The sequence below is a fragment of the Aythya marila genome (genome assembly GCF_965140915.1).
Source record: "Aythya marila genome assembly, chromosome: 11".
Classification (NCBI taxonomy): Eukaryota; Metazoa; Chordata; class Aves; order Anseriformes; family Anatidae; genus Aythya; species Aythya marila.
In genome coordinates, this window is record NC_139052.1 from 3,472,380 (window position 1) to 3,495,296 (window position 22,917).

Here is a 22,917-nt window from a genome sequence, read left to right on the forward strand (position 1 = left end):
CCCAGGAGCCCCCTCCCCCTGGCACACCAGGGTGCTTTCCATGGCTGGCACTGGAGACCATGTCCTGTGGCACATCCCCAACACTACTGGGCAGTCTGTGCTGTTTAGGACCAGAGTTTTGGGCCCTTTTCTTTGCCCTGCTGCACTCACCACTGATGTCTGTCAGCTGTGTGCTTGTGACCAGCTGAGAAGGGTGTTCCCACAGCAGGTGAACAGGGCCAGACAATCAGCTGGAGTTTCTGTGGGGAATCCACCTTTGCCTTTCTGCTGTGTAGTGTTTCTAGGCTGACAATACAATGAAGGCTTGCAGTTAGCTACAGTTTTTATAAAAATATTTCTTTAATTTTTCAAAGATTCCATGTCCAGGAGCAGAATGCAAGGAAACACTGTTTCTGCACCTCAACAGCTACATAAATGCAGTACTTTATTATGGTGGAACTACTGCCCGTAATGTACTTATCAGTACTAAAAAAAAAAATAATAATAAATCAATCAATTCCTTTTAGTTCAAGACTAGTGACTTGCACTTCAAATAACCAAGCCACAACTTATTAGAATAAACTTTTATTTACTGCTCTCAGGATCCTTATTTTATACTTTAAAGTATGCAACAAATACTGCTACATTCAAATCTATACAGATTTACTGATATATCATTCATGTTTTTACAAAACTGCATATAGATTTGGGAAATCTGTATAAGTTACCTCTATTTACATGTAGTATTCTCAGCTCTAACAACCTAGTCAAAGAATAAAACCAAGTGGGATTTTAAATATCCCGTAAGACCCATTATGTTTGTTACATAATTTACATACTTTTAATAGTGATGTGCTACACGTCCTTCTTGCATATTTGTAAAGACTGTGACTAAACAGAAATTTGCTGGCCAAAGCTAGGTACTGTCATATCCTCAGATCATATTGGTAACAAAATGTTCAAAGTAGAGCAAGACAGGTATATAATTTTTTTCTTTTAGAATCAAGTTGGCAATTCGTTTTAACCAGCACTTGCTCAAAAAAAAAAGTTAAAATTAATACAAAAAAAGTCCACATTTACAAAAGAAATCAAACTGATATTTATATGACAAATTGATCTACAATAAATTGCACATTGTTGGTTATGACTTTGGTTATACTGTATTAACAAGTTTGGTTTCTAGACTAACAGTGGAGAAAAAATATAAAAACGCAGCTATAGAAACTAGCATAACCTGTAAACATATTACAGAACCAAATTCTGCCCCTGGTTACATGTGCATAACCGCTGTACAGTTCTGAGAAGTTTGCACATATCAGACTGCTGAACTTGGCCCAGAAAACCCTGTAAACATGTTCTTTATTGTTATGTAGTGCAATACTGCAAGAATGGATAATAAAGGCCTCTAACTACCAGTAACTAATACTCTGTGATACTCATAAAAATTTTGCTTTAAGATTAATTTGTTGCAAAAAGGCTGAATTGAAAACATTATCCATCATTGAACTACAAATTTATCCAAAAAAAGTGATGAACACTCAATAAACCAATGACAGTATACAAATTCAGACAAAAAAAGGATATAATTTCTCATTACAAATCAGACTTATGCTGCTTGTGTCTTATAAAAAGTCCTGATTTTGTTACAGTTCTAACAAAAGCAAGATAGAAACAAATTTTTTTAAAAATGTGTAAGCAAGTCAGTGTTCTGCAAACTGATAGCTGATGATGCAAATAAATGCTTTACAATGTTTTACCTAATATGCTGAATTATAAGGTGCTTTGGACAGATCTGTAGCAAACAGCCTGAAGCAGCACAGATGATGATATTGCATTACACAAAGTGTGTGTGTATTTTTAACTGATTAATAATTTCAGTTGTTTCTCTTAAAGCAGCAATTCAAATTTACAACCTCTGCAAAGATTTCTTCACAGTTTTACTTCAGTAGTTTACTGCAGGACAGTCTGTCAAATACTGTAAGAGGCAACTGCTTAAAAACATTTTAGTTTTTGACTTACTTGGTACTGGCCCATCCAATGTATGTACTGTAGTTATCAGCAAAGTACACAAAATTGTGGAAATGGCAATATGCATTTTCAAAAGTTAGTGTTTTTTTAATACTTATTTTACAAGTGATATTATGAAGATTTAATATCCACGTGGCTAAATACAACGGTAGTCCCTGGAAAATTCAAATCTGTTTGTAAACCCTTAAAATGAAGTTGCAGCACTGGACCGATACGATTTTTGTCTGTGGCTTAATCAACCCCATCAAAACCCTGAGTATTTTCAATCGCTAGAAGAAGTTTATCCCATAAATCTTCAAAGGAGTCATAAGGAGGCAAATCCAAGCGATTAAAGCTGAAAAACAGAAGAAAACTCTTTAAGTATTTTTACTGCTGACTTACAGACATAGTTTACCTAAATTAAATACTCACCAGGTATGAGCTCTTGGCAGTTTTTCTGGGGTACCCCACTGTTCAACTGTAAACAATTGTGGTCCATTTGAACCTGCAGGGAAGAGTACTTCAATTCTCACCTGATTATAAGATTCTTTTCTTAATCATTAGAAATTCAAATTATGAAATATATTGTTATTTTGTCATCCAATTCTGACTTTAGTACAGGAACTACCTGTGTGATTCAAATGCAGTGTATACAATGGTCATCAATCCCAATTTACTGATACTTATAATTATTTCTTGCTACATCTTAATTTCAAGAGACTTTGACACTTTTAACTCCAAAGTCTAAGAGCTAAAAGTATATGTATCTAAAGTATAAAGTATACTATAAAGTATAAAGTATACTATAAAGTGTCTAGCATTGAAAATTTTACACAGAAGAGAGTTCTATAAACACATTTTTATAAATATATATTTTTTCATGTAAAAATTTAGACATGTTTATCATAAAGTGCCAAGCTTTAAAACCTGGCAGAAATTATTTGGTATCTACCTTTACCTAGGCAACAGCAGAGCCAACTGAGAACTTTCTGAAATGCAGAGACCGTACATGTGACTCCAGAGATGTAGATAGGCACCTGAGAGAACTTGTGGCTAGCAGCTGTAGCTTCTGCTACACCTGTGTCTTCAGCAAGTGTCTTACAGCATGTCATAACTGAAAGTTTCTTCAATCTATCAACTAGCCCCAAGTGGATACAAAGGGTATTTTGTAACCACTTCCTTAAGATGTTGAGAGCATTTGTGTCTGAAAAAAGACCATGTAATACCAAATCACTGCTTTGTCAGAGAACAGGAGATGATCTCTGACGCTGGGTACTATTCTACAAGGAGACCACGAATACAAATAGGAAGCTCCCAAGAAAGGAGCCCTCTGCCTCTAAAATGGAAGATGTGAAACGTTTCAGATGAGTAGTAGTAATGACAGCTGATGTATATGGCTAAAGGTACTCTACACAACACCTACAAAGTATTTCAGGTTTAGAATTCAGATTGTTACCTTTCTTTTTTTCATGACTCCTCCAAAATGCTTTTTTTTTTTTTTTTGACTATAGAAGTTACAATTAGCAGTTCAAAAAGATTTCATTTGTGGTTTTATGAAGAAATGAAAAAAAGAAGTGTATACATAATACACTTCAATACAATATACAATAAGACGTGTATTCATAATAAAATGAAATGATAATGCTAATAACAAATATACACAGTATACCATTAATAAATAAGATTACTGCACACAAAGTTGCAGAAGTAGATTTGGAAGATATTAGCCAACACATATCAAAAAAATAATAAACGACAGACAATACATCCCCAAAGTGGAAATAAAACAAGAGGAGGGGAAAATCCTCCCACTACTCTTAGCATACACAAAAAGGCAGGAAATAGCAACCAGTGCACAGAAACTACGCTACATACAAGTTTAGTGAAATAATTTGACAGACACTGAGCACTTCATCCTAAAATATCAAGTGGGATGGATAGATGAGTAGTTGTGGGAATATTTCCAGCTCCATAGTTGTTCAGCACAAAGGGCTGGTTAGAAAAGGCAATGAGAAAGCATGCCCAGAAGAAGGATGAAGTGGAAAAGCAGCTCTATATACCTGGCAATGCATTCTACTATGCGAGATGAAGATGAAACTCCTTTTTAACAGCTACGTGGGAGTAAGCCTGTATTTTAGCTGTCCAACTCATAAACTGAAGGCTGACAAGGCAGAACAGGGGCAAAGACAAGAAATACAAACAAGAAAGCCCCATCTGTTTTGTTCCCTAGATCTCGAATTTCGGTCGATGAGCAGTTTTTCTGAGCAGAAATCCCTCGCTTGGCCACCAGAGGGAGATGTGCCGCTAGGAAGCAAGCCCCACGGAACAGCCCAGACGTGGGGAGCAGGAAAAAAAGTGGCAGCCCGGCAGCAGCAAAAAGCCACGTACCAACACGGAGCGCTGAAGAACCACCTACAGTTCTTCAAATACAAGCAGGTACTGGAAATGTGATTGTGCTCAATACTGGGGTTTAGTGAGGCTGGCATGCTGACCACAGTAAAGCAGAAATAACTGTAAAAGAAAGAAACAAAAAGCACTGTGCAAGACAACTGCTCATCGAATTTTTCATCAGGAGTGAACAGAACTAGAGAAATGCCAGAAAACTGCCTAAGGATATTGCAATCCCTGGGCAGCAGGGAGCTAAGAGCTTCAACAGTTTCTTTCCATATATCTTTCCTTAATTCTACCTCTGGCAGTATTTTTAGATGAATAAAAAAAAATCCCAGAGGCAGAATTTTGATCAAGTTCCTTTGTGATAAACATGTACTGCAGCTCCAGCAGTACCATAGATCAGGTGCAACAGCAGACACATAGCTCAAGTCCACTGCTGACACTGTCCTTCTCATCGGAACTCACAAGTCATTCACTGATGGAATGGAAAAAAAAGTAAACCAAGTATTTAAGACTGAAATGATGACAGGGTCAAATAGGAAAGGTGAAATAACAGCTGGTATTTGTTCATAATTCTGCTGTTTCATAAACAAATCACCGTCTTGTTTACGAAGAAGGAAATGTTTATTCATTGTTCACTCATTTGCATTCACATTTTAGCCTTAATAAAATAGTCTAGCAGAAAACATAGTAGCTGATGGCAGCTGAAAACAGATTTCCCAGAAGCAAAAACATCCCCACCCTTTGTGGGCTGTTCTATCTGCTTGCCCACAGTCTTACCACAGTGGGCTTTCTGGCTTTGCCATTAAAGTCTACTCCCCACAGCCATCTGCTTATTCCACCCTCCGTATGGTAGGCTCACTACTTCTCTTTTGTCTTTACGTTTAACTCACGTCATTTCAGTAGTCCAATTCACAGTATATCCTTACAAACAATTGTATCTAAGTGTGGCTTGTAGGCAGATAAAAGCAGTTAGGGAACTCAAGAATCTGCAGTTAACTGCTGATGCCAGCACGTCTTTGCACTTTATGCAACAGAATCTTCTGTAAGCTGAATAAGGTGGATTAAACAGGGATTTTTGCAGCTCTTTAGAGCTTCAAAATCTAGATTCATTGGAAAAGTCCTATACATTTAAAAACTTTCTGAAAAAGAGAATTAAAATGAAGTATTTCTAGAACATGGGAAATGTGTGTGTGATCTAAGTGAGTCTTCGCTAACTCTTCTTATACCTGTCAGAATACATTCATTTTAAAGCAAAAATTGAAAAAGAAATGTTTAATGTCAAATATTGTGAAAGTATCATTCAGTATCATGTTTTATTAATTAACTGTGAACACAGTCATAAGTACTCACCATACAGCTCAGCAAACCCATTCATAGGTACACGTGATGTGCCAGTAACAAATTGCAGTAATCTTATTCTCTTTTCAGAGTCCATCATTAAGACTGCCTGTGTATGATAATAATTACAATTAAAGTTTTAGTTGAGAAGTTTAAATTATGATTTTACACAGAAGATTTTTTCTTTATTTTTCATATATATAAGAATATATATATTTAATGACATGTCGTCTACTTCTTTGCCTATTGCTAAATAGCTATTAAGTCAGCAATTTTTAATGTGGCACTAACCATATTCTTATATGGTTACTCATTTTGCAAGTTGTAAAATACTTCCCTTGAAGATTCAGCCTCTGTATTTTTTTTATTTTAAGTTTCTTGATGTGATGAACTAGCAGCCAAATTCCTGTTTTATCAAACAGAAGACTTTAATGCCTCTTTAGTATAGCAGCGCACAGAAAACTACACAGAAATATTCAACCCCTGACTTTTTTTTTTTTTTTTTATAAGTAAGTTATCAGTAGCATATTATGTTTTTATCGTGCATCTCATGTATGGTTTTCTTACCAACTTTCTCAGGGGTTTTAGTGTACAAATATTTACCTAACTACTAGTGAATCACATGATAGCCTAACATAGAGGAAAGCTGAAAAGCCTAAGCTTTTCAACAGGTTTTCTTGATAAAATTAAAAAAAAAAAAAAAAAAAAAAAGAGAAGAAAAGAAAAGAATTTCATGATACCTTCCAGAACCACTGTATTACTTGATGGTTTACATTGTAGCCATTTTTGTATTTTGTATGTAGTTTCCAATCAGCCACATCCACATCTCCCAGTCCACACATTAACAACTACATAAATAGGAAAAAAATAATAATGATCAAACCAGGAAAAGTGTAAGTCAGTAACATTAACTTCCAGCGTATTTTGTTTTCTTTTCCATGATATACTTACCTCCAGCTCATTTTCATCAAAAATTTTAATCAGATCCTGAGGTATTAGTTCAAAAAAGCCCTAAAAAAGGTGAAGGAAGTTTTTAAAATCAAGTTAACATTTAAACATTTTCGTTTACTAAGAATTATATTTCAGTTGTAGTAAATAGAGTCTAAGCTAAACATCAAATACCAATCTTTGGACACCAGCAGTTCCCTGTGTGATCATAGGACACTTAATTCTGACATATTTCACATTTCTTTACTGTGCTCCACTCAATGGTGAACATGTAACTTTGAATGTCATATATGTAATATTACTTATACAAATATGGATAAACCAACTAGTTTAATTTAATCCTATTAGTCTGATCTCATTTTTATTTTTTCAGAATTCATTAAATAATTTGCGTTACTGCTAAAGCTGTCAGCCAGGATTGAGAAAGGAGCCAACTTTTCAATATGAATTAAACATCTCAGTAAACATTTACCAAAATTACTTAAGACTGAGAAAATTCAATAATTTCCACTGCCTTTTTTATACCTGTAACAAAGCTATCTATGGGTCTTTAGGATGCCACATTCTAAAAAATTTTTCTTAAGATTATATGCAACAAATTCTAAAAATGCCTTTTGTATTTATAATTATACCTCTTTAAAGGCTGCCATTTGTTTCTGTACTCTGCTCACAAATCTCCACTGTATTACAAGACTGTAAAAAAAAAATTGAACATTTTAAATAAAAACAATTTATACACAAAACGACTTGATTTTGTTACTATCGCCAACACATAACCCCAATTATCAGAGGGGCTATCCAGCAAGATACATTGCACGGTGACCAGTACTTACTGAATATAGTCTCTCTTGTTCTTGTTGGTTACAACTATTTCTGATCCACCACTTTTCAGTTCATGTTGATGGGTCTAAATGTGGTACATAGAATTAGCCTTATGTGAGATACATATGTAACAATTCGTGCATTAATATTAGGTAACTTAGGTAACTTAGAATACAGAATTTGAAATCTATGAGAAACAGAACCAGTTTCACAGGTCACTTGAATAAATGTTTGTTTTTTTTTTCCTAATGTATTATTCAGGGATAGCAGACAGGGATACAGTGTGGCAATGTTGATTTTCTTTGACCTGCTTCAGTGATTGGAGCTGCTCTTTAATTTGTACACAGGTTTTCAGTAGTGCTGGCTTCAATAACTGCACATCCAATGACCAGGCCTTTTTTCCAAATTTCCAGGAAAAACACTTACAGAACAGTTCCAGCCATTGCTCCAGTAAATAAGTGAATCTATATGCGTATCAGTTACTGAATGATTCATGCCACCAGAACCTCAGTAAACAAATACCTGATTTTCCAATTTATTACAAATGCACTTTTTCATGCTCCTACTTGGGCTGTACTTTAGTTACACAAGACCGCAAAGGCTTAAATCTCTCTGGCCCCTGTAAGTTAGAAATACTATAGGTATTTCTATGTGACCTGCATCTTAGGCAGCATTCTACGTAACACTATACTGGTTTATTCCATAGTTATCTTGCACAGCTTAAAATAAACAAACACCCCCCCCACACACACACTATTATTACCTCTGAGGGAAATTTACAACTCCAGTCATTCCCAAAAGGGCACATACTTTCAGTGAATCATGTAAGAAAAATCTATCCCCTAGATTAAGTAATGGGTATATGGATATTTTAGTCTTAGTTGCATTCACAGGAACAGCAAGCTACATTTTAATGCAGGTATTAAGAAAAAAGCATAAGCTATTGTTTTGAAGGCTGTGCTTATTTCCAAGTCACGTCACTGCCAGACTAACAAAGCACTGAATGAGCATATGCCAGCTGAAGGAAGAAGCTGAGTAAACAAACCAACATGACTGAACTGTGAATTATTTTTTTTAAGGTGTTCTTAATACCATAAAATCAGCTAATTTCACAGGCCAAGTGTTTTGTTTCATTTGTCTGTTCTGCTTAACATAAGCATACTAACCTGTCCAAAAAGTTCTTCATCAACTATAAATCTAAGGTCCAGCTCTGCTGGATCATTTTCAAGAATCCATCTCAGAGAATTGTAATATTCACTATCCTAAAAGAGAAAATTACAAGTTTAATGAATGAATACAGAAGATTTATCTGAAGTAGGCACAGCAAAATCAGTTTTTCTTAAATTAAGACCAACTGGATTAAAAAACTTCCGGTCTTTTGCAGACCAAGTGCGATAGTGATTTCATTGTATTTAACTGTCAAAGCCAACAACAACTACTTCTCTACTAAAGGGAGAAGAATTGTGTTTCAAGGACCTTGAAAAGCAGATATATCTGAAAGCTTCTAGCAATGAATCCTCAACAGAATAGCGTGTAGCTTAAAATTTGGGGAGAAAATGTGAAAAAAGAACATATTTAAATGCATTTTATATATGACAAATATTTTTCAAGAATAAACTATAGAGCAGATTTTCTCCTGTTTCTTTCATTCACTATTGTCAATATTCTCATGGGGACATGACAAACTAGAACATAACGTTCCCTTTCCAGATACAGTACTACATCATGGGGTCTGGTCTTTTGCATTAGGAAAAGCTTCTGTTTAAAGAAGCACAGTTGTACAGAACAATGATGGGAAACCTTTCAGTGTTTGGTGTCAGGTTTAGTTTTAGAAGAACTATGACAGTCTAACTACTTTGGTGCCAAAAGGTGGCACTAGTATGAATGGTGTTCCAGCATAGACCTTTGAAGAAGCCTATGAGGTTTACAAACTGATGTAATGCCTAGCTGGTGCCTGAGTATTTATTTTACACATATTTGAGCTCACAACTTCTACAACTCTGATGTAGACATTCCTGCTACAGTACAGCTCATCAAAGAAAAACGGCCAAATAAAAAGAAATTCCATCAGGATTCAAACTGGATGCACAAGCTAGTAATTCTGAAAAAGACTGCTCAAATTTAAGTATGAGAGGAGTGCTGCCAGTTTGACAATAATTGTATTTAATCATTAATGTCTCAGCCTCAGGAATTGTTGAGAAATATACTTAGTTGGTTCGTTATTAAAGCACAATAACTTGCGCTTCTTAAAAGCACAGTTACTGTAAGCATCAGGAACAAAAAATGGAACAATTAAATACTTGTTTCCTTTACCAGATACTAACTGCTCAAATTTGAGTAACAGTTTAAAGAGACTGAACAGAGAATCACTCTGCCACAGCTGCTCCAGGTAAGAACCATTATCAGGGAAACAAACACATAAAATTTAGCAAAAGGCTGTTTTCCTCTGAAAATAGTATACTGAATTACTAGTAAATATTTTCAACCTCTGGAAGTTTGAGTAATATGTTTTTGTTTAATAATCAAAATACACAAACTAATTTAAAAAACATGGTGGCAACAAGGATCCCTGAGATGTTAGTATTTATATTTAATTCTAAGAATCTTACTGTCAAAAATACATTTAGCAATATCATAAAGTTTAGCATCAAGTTTTCAGTACAGCGTAACTGACTTAGAACAGAGTTTAGGCCTGTCTGTTTTCCACTGAAAGTTTTAATTCCTATGCAACTTAGTTTTATTAAGGCTGTATCCTAAAATTTCCTTGAATTGTGCACTTTCAACTTTCACAATGTCATTAATGATATATAGGAAAAACTTAACATGAAAACCTAACATATGAGATAGGTAAATTACATACCACAGACTCCATATCATGAAGTGTTATTGGTTTTTGTAGCATCATCTTGTAAAACGGACGAATAAAAAAGGCTTTAAAGAAGAACAAATAAATTGAACAGTAGGTAACAAAATTCAAGATGTACACAATATTAATCTAAACATCATATAACATAAAATAAATACTAACCATCCAAAAGTTTGCCATGATAAACAGCCATTCCAGCTACTCGACCTATAAACTTGAAATATGAGAGATGATCTTCATTGCAGAGTCCAGAGTTTGGGTTGATCTGCAGAGTATAGTTATCTCTGAAGTTGAGAGAAGCAGCAGGAAAGAGAAACAAAAACACAAATTTTTGTACTATTAGAATGGTCCCACATTAGAAGATCTGAAAGGTATCATTAATTAAATCAGATATAACTTTTCATGAAGTTAAAGAAAAAAAGTATTTGGATTAGGAAATAACTAACCTAATAATTAACTAATACTCACTGGAAGATTCTATTAGCTTAGCAGAAGTAAAAGTTTTTAATCACCACAAACTACCTTTGAATGTTAGAGATATATCAAAGAGAAGTGCTTAACTCCGATTAATTTTAAAGGAGTAAAAATAATATTCTCAGCATTATATGTTAAATATTGGCTCTTTTTACTGTAAATAGTGGATGGTTGCAGGTGTACCTTTGTGTATGTAAAGATGACACAGCTTACAGCTGAAAAAAACACTGGTATTGTTTCCACAATATTCTTCTGACAAGCTAAGAACTAGTTACAGAGTATTTCATTTATTATCAACTAAACCCTCACATGGTTTAGGAGGGAGAAGAAAGGAGGAAAAAAAAAAAAGTAACTCAATTCTCAAAATACACAGGAGAAACAGAATCGATCTCCTTAACTTAAGTCTTCTGGACCTGCATTACTTACGTAGCTGAATATTCGAACAATCCATAATAAGGATTAAACATTTCCTTAGAGAGAAGGAAGAACCATTCCCTGGCTACTCCTCCGTAGTCTAAACCTTTTTCACCATCAAATTCAATCCAGAGTCTTGCTTTAAGGAAATCTGCTCTCTTTACAGCTATAATTCTTCTATAAGAATCCTCAAGGATTGTTGTGCGATGAATTTTCATTTCAAATCTGTTTGGAATATCACTCTAAAAAATACGAAACAAAAAGCAATAAGAAAACAGAATAATGAGACAAAAAAGTATTCCTACAATATTAAAAGAAAAAACAACCTACTTAGCATTTGAAGTCACAGGAACAAGCCACAAGGTTTCTATTTACTTTCATATACGAAAATGTTTAAACAAAGAAATATCCAAGGAGCTCATAACTTGCTGATGAGCTTTCAGATCAAGCCCCCTATAAACCTGGGATAAAACTTTGCTGAAGTATTAAAACATTACATGAGAACAGAATATATTCTTGATATCACTTGTTTTCAGCCAGTTTACTTCAGCAATTACTTTAGGCAAAATTCAGAAATTCATAAAAATGGAACAAAGTTTCAATGCATTTTGCCAGATTACAATGATGCAATGGAACTCAATATATTTCAGATTTCACTAGTCATATGTTGCATAGAAATAGTGGATTTTTGAATGCAGAAATGCCCAAATTAGGGAGATAAAAAGGGAATGCTGCCTTTAAACCTAATGCTTATTTATATCCAAAACTTGCTTGGTCCAAGAAACAAACAAAAAATAATTAAGTTGGGGTGATTAGAGTGCATTATGTGACATTTTCTAAACTGCAAAATAATGTACAATACTATATATCAAATTTACAAAGTGGCTGAAATACACAGGTCTTTTTCATCATGTCAGAAAGCAAAAGAATACAAACATCTTATTTTGAGTTGCTAATCAACGTTTCAGAAAAGAACTTCAAAGAATAGTAAAATTAATTTCTAAACCTAAATGTAACTGATTAAAATAGTATTCAATAAGTCAATATCAATTTAAATCAACTTATTACTTTAATTACCATTTAGATAGTTGTGAATGTTTAAAATGCAATGGTAACGTACGGTTTACAAACTACACGTGTATTTCTTAAATTGCTACAATTATATTGTAGGCACGAGCTGTCTATCACTTCTCAGATTAGGGTAATAACATTTGAATAGATGGTAAGCTTGTTTTAATTATGAACACAAAAAAAATAAATGTGTATGTAATTACATACAATTTACAGGTCATCTCAAAGTGTGTATGTCTCAGAAAGGCTAGAGACAAATTTTGACTTCCAAAAACTATTATATGCTGTATCAGAGATTTCCCAATTCTTCTGCTGACAGGCTACTTCTAGGCTAACTTTTTAATCTTTTAGAATTTCTGCTTTTCAATTAGATTGCTTTCAGTCTCACGGCTCCATAGTCAAAAACCTCACTGTTAGATTAAACACTAATTGTAACAAGTTGTTGCTTCGTAAGTGTATTTGCAATCAGAAAGTCCTTCTAACATTCTCTAAGCAGGTTAGAGAAATTCAACTTATTTTTACTGTAACCTAAGCTTTCCTATGTGTAGGGGCACACATCTCTTAACCTTCTCCTAGACTGCTGCTGATTACTAACCTGTTTCTTCAATTTCTTTCTGAAGAACTCGTATTTCCTCTTATAGTCTCTGGAGTAAGGCACAGCCTTCAAAAAAAAAAAAAAGGGAAGAAAAAAACTGAAAAACTGCTTCAGATACTCTAACAATTAATGTAAGAAACCAGTCTATATTTGTAAAACATACAAAATATATTTAAGTTATGAGAAAACAAGAATACATATTTTTACTAAGTATGAAAGGTATTTTCAATGTATCAATCTATGGACAGCTCAAAACATCTGAAATGAAAAGTACTGCTTTTTTCAAAACATTTGTTCTACCAGTTCCACAGAATTTATTCTGTACTTCACTATTAACTGATGTAACTGATTAAAATCATTGATTTGCCTAGATCAAAGTGCCCAAATGTCCGGTGACTTATATAACACATAATCTTTCCTTGCTGTATCATGAGAAACCTGGCTACAAACACCTCTATTTTCCATGGACAGAGAAGATTGTTTACATATGTGGGCTATTAATAAACACAGATATCAGTTGAACACTAAAACCCATCTATAATTATAATGTGTACCATCTTTGCAATTAGTCCTGGTAATTTTGCACTTCAGATTAAGTATCAAGGCTACATAATTATTTTTCCGTTGGAAATTAATTTCATTCTTTTTACAGCCATTTTCTTGTTGAAATGATTTTTATTACTAGCATTTAAAGACCACTTCCACAAAAAACCTTGTGAACAGTCTTTCAAGAAATAAAAATGCCTTGTTCAAATATCATGGAAGTTTTGTCTTCTAGACCAGGGTACCTGATAAACGATAAGTGTTTGTTTGGATTCTATTACGCAGTTTTCAAGAGTATGATTAAAGCTACGTAAACAGAACTTACTGGTCCAGTTATTGCCACATTCTGCAGTCGAGGATCCTCCCATTGTGTTTTCTTTGTATCTGCAAGGTATTTCATAATTTGTTACGCTAATTTAGGTAACATTAACTAATAAAATTATGAGTGGTAGGAAAACAGTACATTGTACATACTGTGGTTTATGAAGAATACTCTTCCATCTGTGTGAGTTCTCTCTTCCCAACCTGGCTGTAAAAAGGAGGCACTTTTAATATAAATTTCTAACCATACAGTTTGCATAGAACCCAGGTGATCTGCAGTTGTGGGGATTCCCCCTGTCCCACATTCCCCCTATTCTCAACAGTGGAATTCAAAATTTAGTGTTTTTTTGTTTGTTTGTTTGTTTTGTATGAAAAAAGCAGGCTGCATTTTTTCATGTACAAGTTTTGATAGTACTAGTTTAAACTAAATTGTTATACCTGAAAAACAAGTAAAATGTTTTGAGTAAAATGGCTTACTTACTGGTAATGGCCCTAGATCTACTGGATCTAAGGAAGTTTTTCTCCTCAGATGAGCAGGAATTTTCAGTCTTGGATCTTCCTTTGAAAGCAAAATAACAAGCACGTTAAAACTGTTTTGAGGTTTGTGTTGTTTTAATTTTGTTTTCCTCCTTGTTAATATTAATGTAAAGAACATGCCTATGACCAACAATATAATTCTTGCATATTCTACAGCTAGGCGATTCCCTGGGGATTCTCAGCCTTCTAGTACTTTACAATCATAATCTTTTACTAAAATTTATTCAAATTCTCTCACTTTTCTAAATATCAAAAATTCCCTCACTCAACTCAGTTTTCATGTAATTGAGAAAATTAATCTTTCCAAAGGCTTTCTGGGACATCTTGTGCTTTTATTTTATTTATTTAGTTAGTTAGTTTTTAAATTTTATTTTGTGGTTTGTGTTTTGGGGGGTGGGAGGAAAAATATTTGTATTAAGTGATGTCTTTCCATAATCCTGAAAAAATTAACTTTCACTTTGAATCAGTTTCACATATTTCTTTATATTTCCCTTTCACCCAACAGTAATACTGACCTACTTTTCAAATGCTTAAGACAATCTAATAGCACTGACTAGTGGTATGCAGCGCCACTCCGTGGAACCGTAGCTGTACAACACCCTCATCCATATTGCAGCTGCACCTGACCTGCTTCAAGAATTCACAGAAATTTGCATTGTGTGCTATACTGCGTGCGACAGGCTCAAGGTAATGGATTTCTTGCTGGAAGATAAGTTTACAAATCCCATTTCTATGAACAGTGCATATAAGCTATCACAGTTCTACTGCTATAACAGAAATGTCATTTAGGAGATGCATCTGCAAAACTCATTCCCATACACGTTTTCCTCCTTCCAAGCTAAACTTTCAAGTGATAATACAGTCTGTAAAATTCATGATGTTCTACTCAGGAAAAGTATTTTAAATGACTTTGCATTTTTGTCACATATGCTCCTTAACAGAGACAACACAGCTATTTTGCCTGAATGTGAGATGTCAGCCTCACAACACCATCTTCGCTGACAAGTCACATCCACATTTGTAGTTTTTTGTTTTTTGTTTTGTTTTTTTTTTAATAAAAAAGATGCCAGCAATGAAATCTTGACACTGAAGAAATCCACACAATCTTGCTGAAAGCAGCAAAACTTTGAACTGAAAGGAACTAGAATTTTGGTCCATGAAAATAATTTTCCATTACCCATGTTGTAGTTTTGGTGTTGTGGTCAATAAAGAATGGTCTCCCATTGGGTGCATGTCGAACTTCCCAGCCCTTAGGGAGAAAACCTTGCTCCATTTCAGGCTGCTGATTAGGAGACTGTTGTGGTAAATCACTTGATGTTGCTTGTGGTTGTCTTGCTACAGAAGTACTTTGTGCAGTTGACAACTGACTCGCTTCCACAGCAATCTATGGATAAAAGACAAAAAAACATAAGCCATTTAGGAGCAACGTATTTTTTCTGTTAAGGTACCAATATTTCTTGACTCATGAAAGCAGTTGCATAAAGCAAATGCCAGACAGTACACAGATTTGTTTATCAACAACATTAACTAACAATTACAGATAATGTGACCAGAGATAAAGTTTTTCAGGCTTCTCCAACAGCTACCACACTCCAGAAGGCTTTCCTGGTACATTAACTGTAGAGTGACTTGCTGTAAGTATTACTATTCCTAGCTCTAGTTGCATTCTCTCAGATATTTTATGTGGTGCTTTATCATTTTATTCCTTTCAAATATTTTATTTCAAAGAGATCTCTAAACCTTACTTCTATTATGTAAGGTGTTTAAAAGGTTGCATGAGTGAAAACATTAATAATTAGAATACAGAAAGTACCTGTACAACTGGTTTTATCCAAGTAGTAGTTCTAGAATTGTGATCTATATAGTATGACCTCCCTTTTTCATCTTGTCTTTCTTCCCAGCCTGGGGGTAATCCAGACGAAGTAGGCAGTAACTAAATATTAATGATAACAGAAGAACAATGGTTATGAAAACTATGAAACTGACTATGAAAAGGTTTTCCTCTACTGAATTAAACAAAAAACAAAACAAAACAAAAAAACAGTAGGCTCATGATTTACTATCAATTGGATAAAATGGAAGAGAAGTACTGAAATCCTTACTGAAGTATGAAGTGACCGAATCATTTTACTCATTTGTTTTTAATTCAAGCTGCTTATCTAAAAGGAGTAAAAGAGTAAAAGGATTCGAGGTTTAGGCATGGCTGATCCAGCCCAGTACTTCTGGCTATGAACTCATTGCAAGTTTGCAGTGTCACCATGAAAACGTAATAGAAGAATGTCGGAACAGCTCTTATTATAAAGCAAGCAATTTTAAAAACAAAATGTCATGGGAGGATGACTTCCTTCTGCAAGCTCAATTCATGCATTAAACTAATGTTAAACTGAAAACATGAAGTTGGAAGAAGGAAGCTTTACCAATGAACTACGATCCAGCTAGACTCTCATAATTGCAATTTGTACAAGACAGCTACCAGAAGGACATTATACATAGCTAAAAAAAAGTTTTACATCCTCCAACTTCTGTGCTACACAAGCCTGTGTTTTTTGGACAATGACATACCACTGGATGTGCAGGTTGCTCTTCAACTCGGTATGTTTGCAGACTACCTCTTCTGCCAGAATGGTTCTTGAAGTATGGGAGAGAAATGACATGAGGTGTTACTGTAACTTTAAGGATGACAGCAAACAGTCAACAAGGAATATCACACTTAAGAATGTTATAGTTTTCATCTCAAACAAAATGTCTGATTTGTTTTGAAACATCTATTTAACATTATGTAAACTAATACAACATTACTAGAAATATTAAATTCACAGTGTCTATTGTAACTTCAGAGAAAATTTTTTAAAAAGGTTTGTGAAACTTCTGAAAACAATAGCCATTTTGGCATTTAAAACATTAGTTACTTGCAACTAGTTTTACTCCAATTGAATTTACAATATAGAACTTAGTGCATTATCTTGTAGTAGACTAAAGCCTACAATACATGAGAGCCAACACAACTTTACAGAGAGCAGATTAAATCCATAGTAAGATATGAGAGTCTGAGATACCCGCTTTCCAAGAAAGGTGATTCAATTCCTGTAGTTTGCATAGGCACATGCTTTTCTGCCTAGAGGTGTTTTTTAGATCTCATCTGCAACTGTACTTCATCTTGCTCCAGAAGTTCCAAAGTTACTTAAAGGTTTATTCCCTATCAATGTACCCATTTAGGATATTTCAAAGAAAAGGCATGTTTTCAAATTTCTTTTTTGGGGAGTGGGGCAGGTGGTGGAGGTGAGGGGATGCAAGACTGTCAGTTCTAATTGGCTGTTGCAAATAACTTGAACATCTGCTTCGTCCTGTGCTTAAGCTACCCACCAAGCAAGCTGAAGTAATATTTTCCATAAGATTCTGAGTACACATCAAGTCTTGTTGCTCTCATTTTGCTATTGCCAGAAACACTGGAGACGCCTTTGCACAATCTCACACACACACACAAAAATTACCTTCAATTCATACTAGGAATGGCAATGTGAGCATCACAAAAACTGATGATTTCACCTCTGTAGTCTTTCCTCAATGAACAGTGGTTTTCTTAAGTCATGTATTTATATATATCAGTTTACAAGGCCGTTTGTGAGGTTCAAGTTTCACAAGACAGCTGAGCTTATTTAATTGCTTACTGCCACCAAAAAGACAAGTCTCGCTCCTTGCTGTATCCTCCTGCTACTTTGCCTTTGCTGGTATAGCATTTATTAGACAACCCTAGGGTGCTGTTCCAGCTTGCTAAAACAGCAAAAAAACAGAGTTGGAGAGGAAAAGTGTTTTCTGCTGGTTTAGCCACCTGAATGGACCCACTAGGAGGTCAGACAGGTTTCACAGCTGGAGCAAAGGTTGTAGAACTGTAAGAGTGAGGTCCCCTTTTCACTGCTATGTAGTCCTCAGGTTTACTCAGCCCAGTCATAAAACGTCATTCCAATATTCATAATGAGAAATTAGTTATTTTTAAACTTGTCCTAGGGGAAAAAGTTAACAGTACAGAACTATTCCCCTATATATCAAGATAATCATACACAGCTTTCTTCACCTGTGCTTTTCAGCAGTAATCAACCCAGCATAATACTAGAATAAGAGGTAGATTTAGAAGCTGAAAAATAGCTGACAAGTCTGTTTTAGTTTCAGGCAGAAATTCCTGTTCCCTATAAGTGAAGTGGTAAACAATAAAATGGTTGCCTAAATGGGCTTCTATCGTAAAATCACTCTTAATTTCTCAACATCTGTGATAAAATTAAGTATATATTAATTAATACACAGTATTCATGCATCTACTTCTAGCAGTAGTAACATATTGTGTAAAATATTCTAAATATTTCTATATGAACAACAAGAAAAAGAATTTACCATGTAGGCTGTTGACTGGCCAGTAGCCGAACTTCCAGAGGTAGTAAGTCTGGTATTCAACTCTTCTGCAAGATGAGTCTGTACATCACAATTATTCTGTGGGAGAGGTATTTGAGGGTTCTCATTGCTATACATTGTTGCCTCATCTTCAGTTATAATTTCCCAGCTCTTTAAATAGAAAACAGAGGAAAAAAAACAAAAACATTTTTAAGAGTAGGTATAAGTTACTGATATTTAAAGCAAGTTTTTTGACTAAAGTTAAAGATCTACCTGCATTTCAGAAATATTCAGAAATATTTGTTTTTACCTCAGGGGAATCTCTGTTGTCTAGATTTTCAGTATCCTCTGATATCTGTCGCCGATGAGTGAATGCATGCTGGGCTTCCAACTGCATGTTACCCATATCTGCAACAGCTACATTGTCCCTATTGGAAAAAAAAATAAATTATTATATATATACACACACACACACACACACATATATATATGTATCAGCATACATAGTCATTTCATCTTCCGAAAACGAAAACATACATTATAGTCATTTTGGAAGAAAAAAAGAGAAGCAGTCACGAGCTATACAGATTAATGTAATCTGTTTAAAGAGAAGTATTCATGTTGATAGGAAGCGTAAGTAAAACTAAAGAGCCAGATAGCATTTCAGGTATTGTTTTTGTAATTCATATGCTAAGGGACAAAATCTGGAGGGAAAAAAAAAGAAGTTCATTCCATTACTATGATTATGTCTTACAATTGTGACCAGTTCCAATTTGAGTATCAACTTCCAGAGAGCAGGAAGGGTGCTGTGCAGTTAAATTGACCACTAGTCAATGACCATTACACATCGGCTTGAAGATTAAAATGTCAAAAGGTCTCTACTAATTTTCAAGTTATATATTTTCCAGTTCCCCTTGCTTTCAGTGTAGACTAAAAATTAATATGAGGCTTGAATTTTCAGGACAAAAGGCTTACTGAGCAGTTGGTCTTTTCCACTGTGTTCTCCTGAATTCATGATTGACATAATAGGTCCTGCCGAGGATGTCTTGCCTTTCTTCCCAGCCTGAAGGCAGTGGAGGAGATTCCTGCTGCTGCTGTTGTGGCTGGTTAGCAGCATCCGGTTGGTCCAATATAATCCACCCAGGCTAAGAGGTACAATATTAACAACTTTTAATTAATATTGACAAAGTTGAAAAAAGTATTCCAATTTATTAAGTCACCACCTTTTTAAGGTGAAGTCCTACTATATCTTAGGCTCTTAGTTTTATTGTGTATATTTCTCAAGAAATGAGAGAACAGGTGATGTGTGCAGAAGTCATATTCTTAAAAATCAAATTCCTTAAACACATTAGCATTAGGAGTTCAGGAAAATAAACAGGATTCATGGAATACTGTTTTGTTTTTAAATAGTTTCATACACATGCTGCAACATACTAGTCAGACGAGCATAATACTTTGTAACAGCAGAAGTGATTATGCTAATTAGAGTAATTTAAGGTCTTGAAAAGAGATCCACTGATCTAAACTGGATGTGCTTACTAGAGATTCCAAAGTAAAACAGTTAAGATCAGAAGTATGCCTATAAATGGGAGAAAGGTGAAATTCTAAAACAAGCAAGATGTCAGTGTCTGGCTGACTACACTTAAATTAAAACAAAAGAACGTTAAACAGCAGTAAAAATATTGGGCATTGATACTGCCATTAATTCTAAAATAAGAAAGGTTACATGGAAATATGGCAACACAGTATCAGAACAAAATCAGAAGTCTAAGGTGTTTTCCTTTTTAGATACACTGACAAACCACTCCTTTATTTAGAAAAGCTGCCATCAAAAAACCTATTTTATGCAGATTTAGAGCAAGATACAAGCAATAGGATTTAACTGGTTTGTTTATAAAAATAATGTTTACAGCTTAGTGATTTCTAACATTCATTTTTATGGTAACTACTCTGACTGTCTGAAGACCAACCATTTGCTAGGTTTCTCAGCAATAAATACATCTTTTCCCACCTCCAATTCTTCGGCCTGTTCTGTGGTTTCTTCTTCAGATCCATTGCTTTTAGGTAGGTAAGTCATTTTTAATCTAAGGTGGCCTTTAACTCTTGACTTATGGCTGCAGGAGAGAAAGAAAAATAACTGTTCTTACTGTGCACTTGTGAAGTTGTTACCTAGGAATAAAATAGCTAAAGAAAACACAGCTGGAGGATTATTCTGAAGCTTCTCAGCACAAAGTTGACTTTCTATAGTTTTTCTTAGAATTCTGTAATGGTACCAAATTTTCAAAGCTTCAAAATACATTCAATCTAAAATCAAAAAATGCAGAATACTTCAGAATTACTATTTCTGCTAACAACGTGGCTGACAAAGATCTACAGATTCCCGTATCTTCTGATCTTATTTCTGAATTGGAAAGCAGTATCTGAAAAATGTTGACAAGCTTTTTATATATTTTTTTCTAACAAAGATTGCTATGAGTTCCTCAGATTTAAGGTTAAGAATATATTTTTTTAAAACAAACATGAAGTGTGCAACACTTAACATGGAAGCATTACATATCATTTAAAAATTCCTTGATTCAAATCACAGGACTTCTTAAAAGTGAGAAGCTTTTCAATTTGAGCTTTGTTATTTAGGGTCACATGAAACTATGTGAAACAGGCAAAGAGAGACATCTTTTAAAGGAAAGCAAGAAACAATTTCAAGTTGAAAGAGGATCTAAACAAATGCCTTTTAGTAGAATCACAAATATCTTGCTCCATTGATTTTTAAATTTCATTAATGAAAGCATGAAAACCTCGACAATATTTACGTACATACAAGAACTTATACAATAGCATTTTTTACATATGAAATTAAGAATTTTGAGGTGGTATTTACTAACCTTCTTGGATGAAGAACAAAATCCCTAAATGTATATGGTCTCTCCATACTTGGATTTTCTGTCTGGAATAAGAGAAGTTTTTTTAAAAAAAAATCTGTATCAAACACTTGTTTAGGAAAATTATCAGAAGTTTTTAATGACTTCCTTAAAGGCTGTGTAAGCTTTTACATTTAAAGTATTGGTTCAGTCAAAGTTCTGGCAATCATCAGCTTTAGTCTTCAGAATAAAGATAGATCCCCACTTCAAGAAAAAAATTACCTTCCAATATTTCTAGCCACTGAAGCATTTAGAATTTTTTAGTTTCTAAAGCACAAGATAAAATAACTGTTTAGCCTTAAATTGGTAAATCCTTTCTCAGTTTCCATATTTAAAAGATCCACCATAAATTTTTTTCCTACCTCGGTATTTTCACATATGTTTAATACAGAAGAGATATGAAAAGCTTTAGGACTTGGATGAAAAAAAATCACAGATTAATCCACTCTGAGATCATCTCTGCTCTAATTCATGAAAGTAAAGTTGCTCAACAGAAACAAGCACAGTGGTAAACAGACAATTTTAAAAATACATGTCCCACGTCAACGTAGAGAAATATGCATGAATGACCATTAACCAAAAATATATTTATTTTTCTGGTTAACGTAAATATTAATAACCTAGCTGCTGTTCTAAAATTCTTACAAATTTTTTTTTTTTTTTTTTTTTTTTACAATACTGTGTATTGAGGAACATTTGGAAATCTCTTTTCTTGAATCAAAATGGATTTTGTTATTTCAGCTGTTTGTGAATTCTGGGATATAACTCTAGACTCCTGTTAGTTAATACATTTTAACCATTTCAAAAAGTAATAATAGTTATAATAAGAGGAAATAATAAGAGGAAAAATAATAATAAGAGAAAAAACTGCACTTGCTATATTTGTAGGACTTAAGGAAAAATGTTAGATTAAGGAATTCTTGAAGGCTGAACTGATTTCATAATGGTATTTTCAAAGAATGTCTAATGCATGTCAATATTTGACTGGAAAGAGGCAAAATATTCCAGAATCTAAGGTTAGCCATTACTAAATTAGAGATTTTAGAATTTTATTTGGAAGAGGCCTTTGTCTTTATCATGAAAGATGTTATGAAATGGAAATTTAACATTATTAAATTTTACTGAATAGCTATTACATTAAACCTCAGAAAAATGCCACCTTGCATTACAGACTTCTTCAGTGTAAACTATTATTAACACTAAGATAAATACTTCTCTGAAATTAAAATGGAACTAAGCTGTCCTTTTTTTCCGCTGCTGAACAGAACACACTAAAATACTGTGGAACTACATCAGATGAGAAAAAA

General features: G+C 34.1%; 1 protein-coding gene across 2 annotated transcripts in view; it reads right to left on the minus strand.

The window, feature by feature from the left end:
- Positions 1 to 273: 273 nt before the first annotated feature.
- The window catches only part of NEDD4 (NEDD4 E3 ubiquitin protein ligase), a gene marked incomplete at its 5' end in the record, with an annotated part of 54,813 nt that continues 32,169 nt past the window's right edge, over positions 274 to 22,917 (minus strand). For both annotated transcript variants that reach the window (XM_082769012.1, XM_082769013.1), the window contains 23 exons: positions 274 to 2,341; positions 2,419 to 2,491; positions 5,731 to 5,827; positions 6,459 to 6,566; positions 6,670 to 6,729; positions 7,299 to 7,359; positions 7,500 to 7,573; positions 8,655 to 8,750; positions 10,349 to 10,419; positions 10,517 to 10,638; positions 11,255 to 11,484; positions 12,909 to 12,974; positions 13,777 to 13,835; positions 13,926 to 13,980; positions 14,254 to 14,331; positions 15,487 to 15,693; positions 16,123 to 16,242; positions 16,872 to 16,937; positions 18,696 to 18,863; positions 19,003 to 19,120; positions 19,668 to 19,837; positions 20,704 to 20,806; positions 21,575 to 21,636. In XM_082769012.1, coding sequence (XP_082625138.1) covers positions 2,239 to 2,341; positions 2,419 to 2,491; positions 5,731 to 5,827; positions 6,459 to 6,566; positions 6,670 to 6,729; positions 7,299 to 7,359; positions 7,500 to 7,573; positions 8,655 to 8,750; positions 10,349 to 10,419; positions 10,517 to 10,638; positions 11,255 to 11,484; positions 12,909 to 12,974; positions 13,777 to 13,835; positions 13,926 to 13,980; positions 14,254 to 14,331; positions 15,487 to 15,693; positions 16,123 to 16,242; positions 16,872 to 16,937; positions 18,696 to 18,863; positions 19,003 to 19,120; positions 19,668 to 19,837; positions 20,704 to 20,806; positions 21,575 to 21,636 — 2,367 coding nt within the window. In that variant the 3' untranslated portion in view covers positions 274 to 2,238. The remainder of the gene's footprint in view (positions 2,342 to 2,418; positions 2,492 to 5,730; positions 5,828 to 6,458; positions 6,567 to 6,669; positions 6,730 to 7,298; positions 7,360 to 7,499; positions 7,574 to 8,654; positions 8,751 to 10,348; positions 10,420 to 10,516; positions 10,639 to 11,254; positions 11,485 to 12,908; positions 12,975 to 13,776; positions 13,836 to 13,925; positions 13,981 to 14,253; positions 14,332 to 15,486; positions 15,694 to 16,122; positions 16,243 to 16,871; positions 16,938 to 18,695; positions 18,864 to 19,002; positions 19,121 to 19,667; positions 19,838 to 20,703; positions 20,807 to 21,574; positions 21,637 to 22,917) is intronic.